This window comes from Saimiri boliviensis, chromosome 1 (assembly GCF_048565385.1).
Source record: "Saimiri boliviensis isolate mSaiBol1 chromosome 1, mSaiBol1.pri, whole genome shotgun sequence".
NCBI lineage: Eukaryota > Metazoa > Chordata > Mammalia > Primates > Cebidae > Saimiri > Saimiri boliviensis.
In genome coordinates this window covers 133969914-133987616 of record NC_133449.1, presented here as the reverse complement: position 1 = coordinate 133987616, position 17703 = coordinate 133969914, and the positions used below count along the sequence as shown (strand labels likewise).

At 53.4% G+C, this 17703-nt stretch overlaps 1 protein-coding gene across 1 annotated transcript in view; it reads left to right on the top strand.

The window, feature by feature from the left end:
- CMIP (c-Maf inducing protein) overlaps window positions 1-17703 on the top strand; it is a 263736-nt gene that overhangs the window by 164460 nt on the left and 81573 nt on the right. Inside the window, exon 3 of the mRNA XM_010348655.2 lies at window positions 7731-7781. Coding sequence (XP_010346957.2) covers window positions 7731-7781 — 51 coding nt within the window. The remainder of the gene's footprint in view (window positions 1-7730; window positions 7782-17703) is intronic.

The window sequence follows — 17703 nt, the reverse complement described above, 5'->3', positions numbered from 1 at the left end:
ACTTGGAAAAGGTTGCTCACAATGCACCCTTGGCTGGTTTTCTCACCTCTCGAGACAATACAACAATGAGAAAGAACTTGGCAAGTTTGGGAGAGGAAATTGGGCAGCATTTGCCTGGCACCAAGCCCTTTCAGCATTCCAAAGATTTAACACCAGGAGAAGGCGGAACCAAACCCACTCGCAGGGGACTTGGGGTCGGGCTGGGGGACCCCTCCTATGTTTGAATGGATTCTCCTCTGAGTGACCCTGTGGGCTGGGCTGTCTTGCCTCAGCCACCAGCAGGACAGTATGGGGACTCTTCGCAGAAGCATGCCCTCTCCCCCAGGCTGGAATGCAGCCTGCTCAGCCTTCCTTTGCTTGTAAGCCGCTTAGAGATGCCTGTGCTGGGATTCAAGACATCGCCCAGCAGCCCCTGTCCTTCAAAAGCAGACAAGCTGAAGGAACACGCAGTTTGCAGCCCAGCCTCGTCCCAGCCTCTGTGGCTGCATTGGCCTCCACCTGCTCTCCTAGAGGCAAGTTCTGCCCTTCCTCTTAGTTTCAAGGTGACGTTTCCTGTGTGCCAAGTCCTTCCTCTTCCTGCTCCATCAGCAGGGCAGCTGCTGTGGAGAAATAACGCTCACAGCCGTCCCAACCCAAGTCCCGGGACCCCTGAGGAGCTCAGATGCATCGCGTCATGTTCAGGGCTGGATTGTAGGGAGAGAAGACTGTGAGGTCAGACAGACCTGAGTTCCTGCCCAGCTCTCCTGGGCACTTGCTCTGGAACTTTAAACTCTAACTAGCCGTGGAACCCCAGTCTCTACTAGCCCTGAAATCCTAGGTTTCACCACATTCTGCCTGTGGAACCCTAGATAGCAGGAAGAACCTCTCCGGGCCTCATTTTCTTTATCTGTGAACTGCACCCAAATACTTGTCTCCTTGGATATTGTGAGGCTCATAGAAATTACATGTAAAATACTTAGCACTGTGCCTGATACGTAGTAAGTGTTCAAGAAAACACTGCCATGATCATTTTTAGAGTCTTAGTCAAATACAGTTTGGGGAAGAGAGGGAATCAGAGCTTAAGAGTTCTTTGAAGGTCTGTTGCGGGCGGACTTTCTTTGCTGTGCAGAATGGGTATACGGATGCCCCGTTCATCCATCCATCTATCCCCCAATCCATGCCTCAGCTTGTCCATCTGTCTTACCTGCATTTCCATCCATTCATGTCTCCATCCATCCAATTCATTCATTGGTTCAACACTTCTACCAGTCTTTCATTTAACAAACCTTTCTCTGGGTTTCATGGATGCGATGGTTCGTAAGTTAGACGTGGTTCCTGACTCCGCAGATCCCACAGCCTGTGGAAGAAGGACAGCTAGACAGACCAGGACAGTGTGGTGCGTCAGGCAAGGCATTATGGCCTGTTCGGTGGGGAAGGCGAAGGTGCCATCAAGACAGTCACTTTGGAAGGGTGGCATTTCGGGTGGGACCTGAAGGGTAAGTAGGAGTCCAGCAGGCAGCAGAGAGAAGGGGGTGACAGCAGAATGTTCCTGGTGGGAGTACACGCTGTGTGACAGGCAGTCTGAGATCAGGGCAGGCTGCTACAGTGATGAGTGGCCACGAATTCTAGGTGGCTAGAAATGACAAGGGTTGTTTCTCACTTGTGCCACGTGTCCACCGTGGGTCAGTGGGAGAAGGGAGCGTGCCAGGTGCTGCATGGACTCTCAAAGGCTTCCACACGTGGGCCCTGATGGCCGCATGACATCAGTTCTTTTCATTGTTGAAAGCAAGTCCCATGGCCCGTGTGCTTGCCGTGGGCCCAGAGGGAAGAGAGCTGGAAAAGACACAGATGACGACCCCAGCAAGTCGGGGGGTGTGGTGTGTGCTTGGTTTCCCCAGTGGAAAAATGGCAGCAGAGGAAAGGTTTCGTTAGAGCTGAGTCCTTAACGCACGGTCCATGGTGTATTCCCAAACTGCCCACACAGTTCTGCGTGTGGGATAGGTGGTGTGTGTGTGTGTGTGTGTGTGTGTGTGTGCGTGTGTGTGTGTGTCTTTGTGGGGTATGTGTATCTGTATATGTGTGTCTGTATATCTGTGCATGTGTGTGTGTACACATGTGTGTCTCTGTATCTGTGTATGTGTCTGTGTGGTGGATATGTCTGTGGTGAGTGTGGTATGTGTGAATGTGTGTGCTTGGTGTGTGTCTATGTGGTATGTGTGAATGTATGTATATGATGTGTATTCATGTGTGTGCATGTATGTGTGATACGTGCATGTATGTTGTGTTTATATGTGGTGTTTATAGTGTGTGTGTGTTTCTCTGTGGTTCGTGCTTGTGTATGTTTGGTATGTATGTCTGTATGATATGTGTGACTGTGGTGTGTGTAGTGTATGTGTCTATATGTGATGTGTGTCTCTGTGTATATGGTATACATGCATGTGTATCTGTGTGTCTCTGTGAGGTGTGTGTCCGTGTATGTGGTATGTCTGTGTGTGTGGTGTATGTGGTGAGTATGTGTATGATATGTGTGTGTGTGTGTTATGTGTGCATGTGTGTGTGTGGTGTATGTGTCTGTGTGATATGTGTCTGTGGTATGTGTGCATGTGTAACTGTATGGTGTGTGTGGGGTGTGTGTGTGTGTGTCTCTGTGTGGTATATGTGTCTTTAGGTGTATGATGTGTGTGTCTGGTGTGTGTGTGTGGTGTACGTGTCTTTATGTGTATGGTGTATGTGTGTGGTGTGTGTGCATAAATGTTGATGTTACATAGGTGTGAGTCCATAGCTTGTTTTAGGTTCTCAAAGGGGTCTGTCCAAAAACCCCCCCAAAGACTGAGAACCCTGGACCAGGTGGATCTTTAAACTCCCCTTGGCCTCTGATGGAAAGATGCTCATTGTTACAGTGGACAAACAGGGCTGAAGCCTCTGCCTTCTTCCAAAGTGCAGCCAGCCTGGACGGGGGTGAGGAGGGGACCGTGGCCAGCTTTCTTTCTCGCTGCGCTGGGCAGAAGGAGCCAGGCGCAGTGTGTGGGAGATCTTGGCCGTCTCTGCCTCCCTGGAAGGAGGCGCGGGAGAGTTCCGCATTGAGACTGTCCTCAGCCCGGCATCTCCGTGCCTTGCCTAATGTGTCATTAATTCATTCAGCTGTTTTTGTTTAACACCAGGCTCACTGGAGCACTCGCAGTTCATCCTGCGTGGATCCTGCCTCCTCTCCCAGTCCTGTGGGCGGGACGTAAACACGCAGCCTGCTTCAGGGTGTGGCCCCAGAAGCTGCAGGGGAGTGGAGGAGGGATGGGGTCCTAGCCGAGGCGTGGGGAGGGCAGGGGCAGGCGCCAGGGTGGGCAGAGGCAACCCACTGCCTGCTCTGAGCCTCGGCTTCCTCATCTATAAGATGGGCGTGCGTTGAGGAGGAGAGGACGTATGTGTGAGCACCTCTTGCGGTGCCTGGTACCGAGTGAGCACCCGTATTCTGTGGTTGGCAGCGACATGCATCGTCGCACTTAGTTCGCCAGCCTGTGTCCCATACCTGTTCAGCTGGGATCTGCACACTGCTCATGATCCCAAACCTGCCTTCTTCCTGGAATGCCACACCGACCTTCAGGAGTTGAGGTGATCCCAAAGAGGAACGGAAGTGGCCAGAAAGCCAAGTGTGGCTGGGGAAGGGGGTCACATCCTCCCCTGGGAGGAAAGGTTTGGAAACCCGGAGGGTTCCGTCTGGAAGGATAGGGCTGAGAAGATACTGATGTGTAGCAGTGTCTGTACCAAGTGCTGCTGTGAGAGACAGGCCCCTGGGGCTGGAGTGGTCTCAGGGGGCGTGGCCATACCTCAGTGGGAGGTCTCCGGGGGTGTGGCCATACCAGATGGCCATCCTTGCCGACAGCCCAGCAGTGGACTGGACCCAGTGTGACAGGGCCAGAGCCACCTGGATGTGAGCTAGGGGCAGAGGAGATGCCGGGAGCACGAATGATGTGACCAGGAGAAGCCACAGTTGTAGAAATGCTGGTTTCTTCTAGAAAAACGTCTATGGGCAAACATATCAGAGCGTCCACTTTGAGAAGGAAGAAGAGGCCAAGGATCAGGAGGCCCTGTGGGTCCCTCAGGGCTCTTGTGTTCCAGCAGCCGAATGGGATCTGGCTATTCTAAGCAGGAAAGGAATGTACTGGAAGGACAGCGGCAGCGTGGAGAATGGCCTGGAGCTGGGGTTGGGGCATGCAGGAAGTAGCCTCTTCACCACCAGTGAAGGGAGATCAGGACCCAGTTCCTCCCAGGTGAATTCTCCCCGCACCATCTCTACAGCACTTGCTCAACATCCAGAGTCCTGGGCAAAAACCTTTGGCTGGCCAGGCCAGAGAACCGGCTCACACGCTGCTCAGGAGGGCCAGAGGCCCCTAAGACTCGAGAGCCAGGGAGGCCCTGGATGGAAAGCGCTGGGCTCACCGTCGTGGAGGATGGGTCTGTGCTGGGTTTGGCCACAGAGACTGGGGAAGGGAGTCTCCTCTGTTCACTCTTTATCACATGTGACAGCTGGGTCGCTTTCCTGTTTCTTCCTTTGTTTCTGTGTTCCTTTATTCCAGTGTGACCAGCCCTGGCCCAGCCAGGCACTGCTCATCTGGCTGTGGATTCAGAAAGAAGACCCTGTCCTCAAGGAACTGCTAGTCCGCTCATCCCTTTGTTCCTTCATCCGGGAAACACCTGTTGGTCTCCTGGTACTCCAGGCCCTGTGATACAGTGGTGGCAGAGCATGCGCGGTCCCTTCCCTCTTAGGGTCGGACATATATGCAGGCTAGCTTGGTAGGGCCAGTGGACCCAGGAGAGGGGGACATGTGGGTGTCTTCCGCCTCCTTCCTTCTGTCTTTGCTTGGCTGTTCTGTCCAGCCAGTGGCAGCTTATAGTCACTGCCTGAGTCGACTGTGGACCCTTAGAGCTGATGGAACAACTCACATCAGCATTAATCCGATCTGGTTGTACTGCCTGCATTTATTTCCTATTGCTGCTGTGATTGATTACCCCTGACTTCGTGGTGAAAAGAACACAGATTTAGTCTCTTATGGTTCTGAAGGTCTGAAGTCCAACACAAGTCCCGGGGCTAAAACCAAGGTGTCAGGACCACTTTCCTTCTGGAGGCTCTTGGGAAGAGCATTCGTTTCCAGCTTCTAAAGGCTGCCCATATTCCTTGGCGTATGGCCACATCACTCCGACTTCCGCTTTCGCCTGACTCTGATCCTCCTGCCTCTCTCTTGTTAGGACCCTTGTGATTTCATTGGGCCACCTAGATCATCCAGGATAATCTCCCTGTCTCAAGACCTTGAACTCGGTCACATCCAGAATCCCTTTGCCACGTAGGTTAACTTAATCACAAGGGATTTAGGAGGGGACATATTCAGGGGCCTTATCTTCCTTACCACCTCCCCTCTCTGCCCGCCTTGGTGTGTGGAGAAGCACAGGAATGGAAATGGAGCAGGCATATGCTGCAGCCAGGTCATCCGGCTTTCACCTGCCCGCCCCGGAGCCCATGGTGCACGTCTCATCCCAGCTCTGGCCCAGGGGCATCCCCTTGGAGGTGTGGAATCAGCCAAGGTGGATTGTTCACAACATGGGAATCAGCACCCACCACGATCAGGGCTTTTTGTTCCGGAGAGCGTGATGTTAAGCGTTTATCAGCAGAGCCCCGGCCGTGGCTGCTGACACTGCCGGCCCCTGTTTGTGGAGCGTTAGCACGTGCCAGGCACCGTGCTGAGGAAGCACTTTTCATGCGTTAGCTCATTGTTTGGGATCTTCGCATGGCTCTCCCTGAGCAGGGGTGTATTTTGTCTTCCTAATGAACAAGAATTGTCACAAGACCAACGGAGCTTGGGCAGTGCTGATGGGAGTGAGCCCAGCCACAGTCTGTCCCGGGGGCTGCTTCTCCTCTTTGGCCTCCGCAGCCCCGGACAGGGGCACAGGGTTAGGTCATCAAGCAACTTGCTCCAGGTCACACCGCTAGACACAGCAGAGCCGAGACTTGATCCTGCTCCTGTAAGAGGCTCAGCCCTTCAGGAGCTCCTGTGTCACACGAAGGGCTTGCCTCCTGCCTGCCCGGCACTTGGGCAGACTCAAGCGCCTCCAGGTGGCTGATGTGGATTCGTCCAGTCCAGGGTTCAAAACCCTGAGTCTCTGAGCTCACCCACAAGGGCCTGATTCCTCACCACACTTGCTACTGGAATGGATCAATGGATCATTAATCCAAGGCCAGAGATTGCACCAGATCCTGACCTGGGAGAGCGGCTGATGTTTCATAGATGACTTGGGGCACAGGAGGCGGTCATCTCTAGTGTGACCCGGATCCCCTCAAAAGAGGGTGAACCAAAGGGGTACACGCTTGAGTGCGTGTGTCTGTGTGCATCGAGGCAGATGGTAGACATTCGTGTTTAGAGAGAGTCTCCAGCCTTTGTCAGAGCTCCGGAACCGTCAGAGGCAGGGTCAGGTGAAGAAAGGGCTGTGGGTTCTGGTGGGCAATGCACGCTGCATTTCAGCCCGGGGTGGGGATAGCCAATGGGGAACCCCGGATTCCCCAGTGTTGTGGTTTACGGCAGGAGTCAGACCACCTGGGTTCGGTTCCTGGCCCCACACCACGTGTCTGTGAACACTCGGGAAAGTTTTAACTTCCAAAGTCTCAATTTCCTTATTTGTACCGTGTTGACAGTACCAACTTCACGGGGCCGTCTTGTAAGGACTGAACGAGCCAGTCCATACGTTGGGTTCAGAGCTGTGTCTGGCACCCATGAAACACCATAGCATTGCTGTTCTGTTAGCAGATTGAGAAAGGAGGTGAGAGCGGCAGTGATATTCATGAGGGCTGCCTTGGGCTGCACTGTGTTTGAGAGGACTTGGTGGCAGTGATAATGATAATAAGAATAACAATGGCTGCTTTGGTGTGTGACCACCTGTCATGTACCAAGCACGGTTCCAGATCCTCTACAAGAATAATTTCTGACTCTCACAACATCCCTGCAAAATCAGGGTTCTTGTCCCCATTTTACAGATGGGAATATTGAGGCTGAGTTGTCAAAGACTCAGAACTAGTGTGGGATAGATCAGAGAATGTTTTGCTCCCCACCCTCCGCTGTGATGTTTAGCCTAGGTCTGCTGGGTGCTGTCTACACTGACCTGCCATTGGCAGGAGAAGGTCATGGTTAAATGCATAGATGTGGAAGCCAGGGTGCCCTGGGTTTGAATGCGCTTCATGGTGAGATCTCAGGGTCTCACTTTTCCCCTCTGTGAAACGGGTATAGTGATACAGGTGCCACCTCGTAGGGCTGCTGTGAGGACCAAGGAGGGACTCTGGATAACAAAAGTCAGGATCCTAAAACAGTCCTCATACACAGGAGGCCCCCGGTCAGCGCCCCCTCCCCGACCATCCTCACTCCTAGGCCTCCAGCCAGTTCCTCCCCGCCCCTCCCCTGCCCCTGAGTCAGGCTGTGTGAGGACACTTAAAGCTGTCCAGTCAGCAGTGCCGGAAGTCACTCTATCATATCCAGCAACGGAAGCACATGGTGCTAGTGATGTCTTGTTTTCAGAAAAACCTCCGCAGCTAGCCCTTCTGTTTTGGTTTTGCACACAACGGGCTCAGTTTAGCATATCCTTCAGAAGGCTCATTAGGGTCACAGGGTAGACACTGCACAGAGCAGGCTGGGGGACTCAGATGCTGACCTTGAAATGCTCTCACCTTGAAACGCTGATGACCGGACCTTGCTGTCCTGTTCTTGTCGTTACAGGCTGCCAACAGCTACCTGCGAGACCAGTGGTTCCATTCTCTGCAGTGGAAGGTAAGTCCTGACCTGGTTGCTTGTTTAAAGTGACTCAGGCAGCGGCGCAATGACTTAAAGCCAGTCTGTCACCCAGAGGCAGGAAAGTGAGAACTCGTGCCTTCCAGATGGCTCAGCTGAGGAACTTTGCGCCCCTGTCCAAGAGCCCCTGGCCCTTCCTCCTCTGCTGTTGAGTTCGTCTTCCCTGCACTGCTGAAATGGCACCCTCACCTTGGTGTTCTCAAACCCTACAGCTGTTTTCCTGCTTCAGAAGAATCATAGACTTTCTTGCGCTCAGGGTGAAGGCGACCCTCCCCGGCTAGACTTTAGGGGCTCGGGATGCTTGGTTGAAAGTAACGTCCAAAGGCCGCGCCAAGTGTGAACCTAACAGATTAGAAACCTGAGCCGTGTTTCCGTGGTCATCACTGCTTTTCAGTTGTTGGGTTCTCTGGCCTCATTTTCTGAGTCTAGCCCTACATAGGGTGCTTCAGAGCTTTCTGGCATGTAAAGCGAACTTCACCTTCTTGAAGACCCAGGGACAGATCTCCTGAGAAGGGTCCCCAGCCACCCGAGGAGTCTTGAGTTCTGCTCCATGGCTCATGTGATGGGAACCCTGACGTCAGGACCAGGGCATGAAGCACGTACAGTCAGCTTCTCATTCTGGCCCTGCCTCCCCGCCTCTCTTCTTCTTCTGATCTTCTGGTTTAGAACAAGCTTTGACAGGCCCCTGGCCCAGGCGCCAGGAGGGTGTGGCTGGAATGACTGGCGTGTCATGAGCTGTCACCCTTACAGTAAGCTGGGGAGCCACAGAGGATGAACGGCTGCCCCCATGCAGAGCTGGGTGCCATGTGACGTGATGGAAGGACTGAGGGAACACTCAGGGTTCTTCTCATGGCTCCAGAGGGGCTCCCGCCCCGGCAAGTGTTGGGGACGGAAAGACAACCCCAGAAAATTACTTTCCTGGTCCCAGAGAGGTTACTTCCCTCCTTTTCTGTGTCAGCTACAAGTCCTCTTGCTTTGTGCTGTGGGGCCAAGTCGCAGAAGCTGACCTGGGTCTCCAAGTTGGGGCTGCAAAGGGGAAGAGAACTAGTGTTTACTGAGCAGCTACTGTGTGCCCGGACTAGCGTGTATTGAGCTCCTACTGTGTACCAGGACTAGCCTGTATTGATCTCCTACTGTGTGCCAGGACTAGCATGTATTGAGCTCCTCTGTGTGCCAGGACTATTGTGTATTGAGCTCCTACTGTGTGCCAGGACTGGTGTGTATTGAGCTCCTACTGTGTGCCAGGACTAGCATGTATTGAGCTCCTACTGTGTGCCAGGACTGGCATGTATTGAGCTCCTCTGTGTGCCAAGACTGGCATGTATTGAGCTCCTACTGTGTGCCAGGACTGGCGTGTATTGAGCTCCTCTGTGTGCCAAGACTAGCATGTATTGAGCTCCTACTGTGTGCCAGGACTAGTGTATGTTGAGCTCCTCTGTGTGTCAGGAGCTCTGCTAGGGTCATCATGTCCATTTCACCCTCACCGCAACTCCATCAGGTCGATGATTATCATAGCTGTCATTTTCCATGTGGGAAAGGAGGGGCTCAGACTGGAGTCCAAGGTTCCATTGTTAGGAAGGGGCTGAGGCAGGGCTCAGCTCGACCTTTCCAGTACCTGTAGGTTTCTGAGTGTAGTAGAGTGGGAAGGCACAGGTGTCGGTCAGCCAAGCAGGTAAGGTGGCACGCACCCGCTTGCGGGATCAGCAGGTGCTGCCGAGAGCTCCGTTTCCACTGGGAGAACATCTGTGATGTCTGGTTCTCTGTGTGCCAAGGGACAAGTGTGTCTCAGGACAGGCAGGGCGTTCGGCAGCACCTTCTGGGGCCCTTCTGGGAGTCAGATGCCAGAGCAGTTGAGAGGGAGGACTGAGCAGTGGTGGTTGTGGGTATGCCACCTCTTCCCTTCCCTGTGGGTTTTATTTGTGGGGCCTCAGTAAGTGACAGCCTTGCATTTTCTCTTAGATCAGGACAGCACAGAATGTACTTGGAGACATACTGCCTACCTGACATGTTGGGGAAAAAAATTTAAAATGCCTTCTTTAAAAGGAGGCCAAGGTCAGTATCACTGGAGGCTGTCAGGTGTGGTGTTCACAAGGCTCTGGCATCTGCCTTTCCCTAGTCCGCATTTCCAACAGTGACTTACGAGTACAGCTAGAAGGCAGCACTCGTGAAATCTGTGAGTATTGCACAGTTGCAAGGGGCGACCAAGACGCTGGGCAGAGAAATGGACTTCAGGAAGCTTTGGCTAGAAAGGTGATTTAAAAGCTCGAGCTTGAAACATTCACACGTCAACGACTGGCCAGGTGTTGATTACACCTGTAATCCCAACTCTTTGGGAGGCCAAGGCAGGTGGGTCATCTAACTCAGGAATTCAAGACCAACCTGGGCAACATGGCGAAACCCCATCTCTGCCAAAAATACAGAAAATTAGCCCGGCGCAGTGGCATGCCCTTGTGGTCCCAGCTACTTGGGAGGTTGAGGTGGGAGGATCGCTTGAGCCCAGGAGATGGAGGTTGTAGTGAGCTGAGATCACTGTTGTAGAGCTGAGATCGCTCTACTGCACTCCAACCTGAGTGACAGAGTAAAACCCCATGCCCTACCCCAAAAAAGTTAAAGATTGCGTTTGGGATTCAAATGATTGAGTGAGTCCAGAGCTGGGATCCCTGGGTTTCTAGCCGTTCTCATGAAGACTCAGATGTTTGTATTCAATTACGGTGGCATTCAGTTTATTTATGGTTGCTAAATTTAGTCAATCAGTTAAAAAAAAAATTCAGAAACCGAAATCAGGATGTCAGGGAGTTGGCAAATGCCTGGCTGCGTCCCGGCCCCTTGCCAGGTGATCGATGGTGCTTTTCATTATCGGGGTGTAAGCATCGGCTGTGTCTACAGAACGCTTAAGGTGCTGACAAGTTTTTCCCCTTTGACAATTGCCCCCTAATAATTTAGGTATGCTGCCACCAGGTGGCAGTGATATCTCAGTGTTGCCAACTTGATTTCAATTCCTGTGGCTCTCTGCACCCAGTTTTGGTGATATTTGAGGAGGTATGCTCTCCTTCCTCTTAAAATGGCCAAGAAAAGTTAGGTGTTTTGGAGGTACCACCGGCTAGCGAAATGAGCTGGGAAACCTGAATTTGGATGCTGATTTTCTGGACAGATTCCAGAACGTGTTCACCTAATTCAGATGCAGTTACTGAGTACCTAGGAGATGCCAGGTCTGGGTACGTGCTTTCTGGTTCATTGCCGTAAAGCAAGTACGAGAACCATGGCTCAGAGAGAGCAAGCGATTTGCCGGTCGTTGCCCAGCAGATTTCAGTCACGATCTCTGTGCCGTCCTTCCCCTGCCTTGATCAAACCGTGCCTGTCTCTCAGATTCGGACTCCGCAGCCCTCCCGGGACCTGACCCCTCTGCTTCTGCTGATACAGCCACTTTCTCTCTCCATATTTACAACCACCTATTTGAGGTTTTTCTTTTTCTTTTCTTCCTTGTTTCTTTTCTCTATCTTTAACTAAAAAAAAAAAAAAAAAAAAAAAAATCAGTGGAGCATCAGAATTGAGGGCCTTTAGAAATTCCACAGTGTCAGCGTGAATTTTTTAATTTTCTAAATGTTTTTGGCATTTTTGTCTCCTCCACCAATGTATGTTTGCCCCCTGTGGCTGCAGTGCATACACAGAATTGGAATACATTCTTCTGTGTGTAAAGAACGCTACCTCCTAAGTACTATATTCCCATTGCATAGTTTTTATCAAGTAGTGCTGATATCTCTAGGGCAGGCGTCCCCAAACTGCGGCCCTCTGAGGCCATTTATCCAGCCCCCTGCCACATTTCAGGAAGGGGCACCTCTTTCATTGGTGGTCAGTGAGAGGAGCACAGTATGTGGCGGCCCTCCAACGGTCTGAGGAACAGTGAACTGGCCCCCTGTGTAAAAAGTTTGGGGACGCCTGCTCTAGGGCATTCCCAGCAGGGCCACCATCACCCCTAACTGGGCCAAAATTGGTTCTTTGTGACTTAAACAAATATTAATGATAGCAATAGTCTGTGGCCCTCCAAAGCTCCACCCTATTCAATGAAATCTCATGCCTGAGTATTTCTTTCAAAGGGAGGACAGGTGGGAAAACATGTCTAAAAGGGCTCCTTACGGTGACAGACATGAAGACACAGCTGACAAATGCTGCTATAGAATCGACCTCAGATTGTTGTGTGGAGAAAAGCAGAGCGTAGGTAACATATCCAAGTTATCGTCTTGTTCGCCCTCTTCCCTCTGGGTGACAGCGTTGTTTTCGTGGCCTTGTTGACACCCCGTTGTGGCTCCCATGTCGAAGGAGTTTGCTCAGCATTGGATGCTGCATTTTGTGAATTGCTTCTCCTCCCTGAATAGGTTCTGTTCTTTTTTTATTTTTTATTTTTTGACGGAGTTTCACTCTTGTTGCCCAGGCTAGAGTGCAATGGCACAATCCAGCCTCTGCCTCCCAAGTTCAATCGATTCTCCTGCCTCAGCCTCCGGAGCGGCTGGGATTACAGGCATGTGCCATCATGCCCAACTAATTTTTGTATTTTTAGTAGAGATGGGGTTTCGCCATGTTGGCCAGGCTGGTCTTGAGCTACCAGCCTCGGGTGAGCCGCCTGCCTTGCTCTCCCAAAGTGCTGGGATTACTGGTGTGAGCCAGTGTTCCTGGCCAGGCTGGACATTTGCAGATTTGCAGACAGGGAAATCTGAGTGCAGAGAATATAAGTCATTGTCACCATGTGTCAAGGCCACCAAGAAGGTGAGCAGGACTGGACCCCAGACATCCCTGCCTCTGTCTCCCAGTAGCTCTGCTCTTCCCGCCTCCTGTCCCCCGCCATTTGGTCCGGGAGATCAAAGGAGGCCTGGAGGCTGCAGGAGGAGGGGCCTCCCAGCGTTCGCTGGAGGACAGCCTGCCGTCCACAGGCCTCTGGGGAGCCCAGCCCTGTTTGGTTTGGGTGGTGCAGCCCTGAGGCCAATTCCCAGGGGTGTGGAAGCATTAAACAGTTACTCTGGGTTAATGAGGCCTCATTTCTGACTCAGATGTGCCTCCTGGCTCCTGTCCTGGCCCTCGGAGGCCAGGTCCTGTGGCGACAGGCCTGTCTGCACACAAGGGGACAGGCCTCTGTGTGCGAGGCCATGAAGGCCCAGTCTGTGGGACGAGGCCAAGGCTGTGTTCAGGCTGTGAGGGGACTGCATGTGTTTACAAGGCAATGAGAAAGAAGACTGGCCTGTTCCTGTGTCCAGGGTTTCCAGGTGAGACCCAGGTATGCACAGCTGTGACGGACAGGCCTGTCCATGGGAACAGGCCCAGGTGACAGGTCCAGACTCCCGGACCGTGAGGAGGAGCCCAGGAAGCCAGGCTGCGGCTGTGGGGGCCGGAGCGCCCGGGGCCCCTCTAGCCTTCTCACCTCCTGAGAGGGTTCCTCATGCCAAAGCACAGAACTCTCGGAAACCAAGGTGGTCCCCACCCCGACCCCAGGGGAAGTGAGGCCACTCACAACAGCCCCAAGGGTCAAGGCCCCGAGCTGGGGACCGAGGAGCAGACTGGGTCACAAGAAGCCAGCCTGTGTTCCTGTCCTCGGGCGGGCAGGCAGGGCTGGAGGAACGCGCTTGGCACTGGAAAGGCCCAGCCCAGGTTTCCATCCCTCCTGGCCGCCTGCCCCGCCCATGCTGCCTTCTGGCTGAGCAGGTTTCCCAGGCCTCCAGGGGAGCCACAACTCCGCGGTCACCCCGTCCGGGTGCAGGCCCCTGTCCCTCCTCCGTGGAGAAGGGTGGAAAAGAATGTGGGGTGTTCGCGTGTGAGAGTGTGTGAGTGGGTGTGTGTGTGTGAGACTGTGTCTGTGTGTAAGAGTGAATGTGGGAGCGAGAGTGACCGTGTGAGTGTGAGAGTGTGTGTTGTGTGGGGTGACTATTTTATGAGTGCGTGTAGCCTGTAGGTTGAGTGTGTGTGTGGTGGGGTGACGTGTGTGTGTGTGGCTTGTGAGGTGACTATTTTATGAAAGTGTGTGTGTGTGTGTGTGTGTGTGTGTGTGGTGTGACTTATGGGTGCGAGGTGTGTAGGGTGACTTTTATGAATGTATGTGTGTGTGTGTTGTGTGGTGTGTGGGGTGACTATGAGTGGTGTGTAGTGTGACTTTGTGTGTGTGTGTGTCTGTGGTGTGACTTATGGGTGCGAGGTGTGTAGGGTGACTTTTATGAGTGTATGTGTGTGTGTGTTGTGTGGTGTGTGGGGTGACTATGAGTGTGTGGTGTGTAGGGCGACTATGAATGTGTGTGTGTGTGTGTGTGTGTGGTGTGGGGTGACTGTTTTATGAGTGTATGTGTGTGTGTGTGTGTGGTGTTGTGTGTGGGGTGACTATGAGTATGTGGTGTGTAGGGTGACTGTTTTATGAATGTGTGTGTGTATTGTCTGTGGTGTGGAGTGATTGTTTTATGAATGTATGTGTGTGTGTGTGTGGTGTTGTGTGTGGGGTGACTATGAGTGTGTGGTGTGTGGGGTGACTGTTTTATGAGTGTATGTGTGTGTGTGTCATGTGGTGTGTGGGGTGACTATGAGTGTGTGGTGTGTAGGGTGACTGTTTTATGCGTGTGCATGTGTGTGTGGTGTGGGGTGACTGTTTTATGAGTATGTGGTATGTGGGGTGACTGTATGTGGCATGTGAGGGGGGTCATTTTTATAAGTGTGTGTGTGGTGTGAGATGATGGTAGTGGGTGTGGAGATTGTGTGTGTGTGTGTGATGTATGGATGACTATTTTAATGAGTATGTGTTTGGGGTGACTGTGTGTAGCGTGTGGGGGTGACTGAGACACTGTGTGGCGTGCGAGGTGACTATGAGAGAGAGAGAGAGAGAGAGAGTGTGTGTGTGTGTGTGTGTGTGTGTGTGTTCGGGCCTCAGTTTTCTCCTCTGTGGAATGGGCATGCTCATGGCGACTCATCACTGGGCCGTGTGAAGATCGAAGCTCCATTGTTTGTGCAGCAGCAGAAGGGATCCTGCAGGAGAGCATCTCTTACGCCATCATCAGTGTGTCTCTGAGCGAGTCCGAGGTGGTGGGAGCGGCTGGCTCAACCCCTCTCCCTGGCAGCCCCTGCCAGCCCCTGCAGGTGGTCCCGGCTGACTTATGGCCTGTGAGGGCTGGGGTGGGTGGAAGTGTGCCCTCAGGACCGTCTCTGCCTGGTCTTGGTCACGGAGCGTCCCCTGTGTCCGGCACTGTGTGCCCTTGTGCAGACTTGAGCCCAGAAGTGGTTCTGCATGTCCACGTCCCTCCCCTGTCTCATAGCAGAGGGGACCGAGAGTCTGAGGGGATAAAGGATGGTGCCAAAGCCAGCTGCCTCCCAGCGAGGGTCACGGTCTCGCTTCCACCTCCCAAGTGGCTTGGCACCTTGGGAATGAGTCTGTTCCATGTTCTGTGTTTGGCGCCAGCGCTGGGGAAGTGCCACTCTCAGAGTCCCCAGAATCAAGGCAAAGTGCCTGGGTCTCAGGGAGGTGAAGCCCATGTGTCCAGAAGCTGAGGCAGGGCGTGGGTCCGCTCCTCCCCACCTGCTGCTCTCTCAGGAGGGCAGGATCCCTCACCCTCATCCCCAATGCCAGGGAGAGGCCCAGGGGACCAGGTCAGAATGACATAGGGTCCTTGAGCTGATGCCTCCCATGGCCCCTCACTGAGGGCCATGCTAGAGAGGGGATCCCTAGGAAAGAGGAGAGCCTGAGGCTTCAGACAGGGCCTCCAGTGGGGGCTGTCACCCCTGGCTCCAACCTTCCTCCCCTGGGTCACCTCCTGATCATGGGAGCCTCCGTGGGAAACAGCTATTCCTGGTGTCCCAGAGCTGCAGCTTCAGGCACTCTCTTTTCCAGACTGCAAATCCCTTCCCAAGCTCATGTTCCCGAGTCTTCATCCAGCCCAAGCCGAGCCCCGAGTTGCATCCCCAGGCCTCAGCATAAGGCTGCAGCTGGTCCTCGAGCCATGATGGGCACTTATTCCTGTGCCAATCATGTGCCAGTGCCTCACTTGCTCACCTCTGCAAATCTTCACAGCCCTGACTGAGGAGGTGCCTGTTCCTCCTCTTCTCCCATTTTACAGATGTGGAAACTGAGGCTGAGGTTAAGTCACTTGCTCAAGGTCACACAGCTATTCAATGGCTTAGCTGGGATTTAAAGCCAAGTCTGAGTGATTCCAGAACCTGGGACTTTAGCCATTGGGAGCATGGCTCCCAACTGCAGGTGCGTGCCTGTGAGCATGGAGCAGACACACACACCCCAGACACTTCCCACACTGCATGTGCACTTGTGAGCGGTGCCGTGGCTCCTGCCTGTTCTCCTGGCGCATCTGGGTAGAGCCTGGGTATTTCTGTTGCCTGAGGCCTGCAGGAAAGCTTTCCATTTTCCCCAGAGTCTCCCATCACCGTTAGGATTATGTGAATTGGCTGGACCGAGGTGGCTCATGCCTGTAATCCCCGCACTTTGAGAGGCAGAGGCAGGCAGATCACTTGAGGTGAGGAGTTTGAGACCAGCCTGGCCAACATGGCGAAACCCTGTCTCTATTAATAATACAAGAATTAGCTAGCTTGGTGATGTGTGCCTGTAGTTCCAGCTACTCAGGAGGCTGAAACATGAGAATTGCTTGGACCTGGGAGGCGGAAGTTGCAGTGAGCCGAGATGGCGCCATTGCACTCCAGCCTGGGTGACAGAGGGAAACTGTGCCTCAAAAAGAAAAACCAAAACAAGATTATGTGAGTTGACCTCTGACTGGGCAGGCCCCTGTTTCTCATGCAGAAGGGCTAATCGCCTCATCTGGACTTGGACATCATCGGCACAGCCGCTGTCAGACCACCTCTCCCAGGCCCGACGTCAAACTCAGGACTGACCGCTTCCTCATCTTCCCCAGGCATGCTGGCCGCTGTGTCCCCTGACTCTAAACTCAAGGCTTGGAAGCCCAGATCTGGCCTTGCACCTGACTCCCTCACTCCATCCCGACACTGTCCTAGGTGGCTCCTGGCTGGGCCTGTCCCCTCCAGCCCAGCTCATCCCTGGTCTTGACGGAGGACATTGCCCTGGAACCCACCCTACCTCCACGTTGCCCATCTAACCCCATCTTGGCCATCTTCCTCAATGTCTGCTTTTCTGCCGTTTTACAATCACATCAAGGTCAACGTCCCCCTCTCCTGCCAGTTCTGACTTTGCGGTCCCCTCCCAGGCTTCGTCCATCTTCACCAGCCATTTAGGCAGCTGTGGCCAGGCACACGGTCAGTCCTGCGAGCCTCACCAAGGCATGGCAGCTCAGACATCCCGGTGCGGTGCCACAGCTCCCGAAGGAGGCTTCCTGATGGCTCCATAATTGTCCGTGAAGAGGCCAGGTGCCATTTACCAGAGGGCTCCGCTGTGGCGGCCATTTGGGTGGCTCCCAGCTTCCCTCAATTACAGATAATGCCGCCATGACCATCTCTATCTCAGCTGCGACTTTTTGAACCACATTTTTAGGGCAGATTTCTAGAAGTGGTTACTGGGCCAGAGAGGAGGGGTATTTTTTGGTGGCACTCACCACGTATTATCTCTTTGCTCCCAAAATAATACTTTCTGCAACGCTTCAGGGCCATACTGCCTGGGTTCCAACCCTGATCCAACACCTACTGGCCGTGTGACCCTGGCCTAGTCACTTTCCTCTCTGGGCCTCTTGAGTAAAATGAGACCAAGCTCACTGGGTTCTTGTGAGGATTGAATGGGTTCATAGCTCTTGGGTATTTAGAATGGCACCCGCCACGTGCTACCCACTCAGAACATTCCTTCTTTCTCTCTGATGAACGAGTGCACAGAGGCAAACAGGCTCGTGGTGCTAGAGGGTGCTTGGAGACAGGGCTGGGGGAGACGGAGTCACGTGTGTGGCACTCGGGACACAGACTCGGGAGC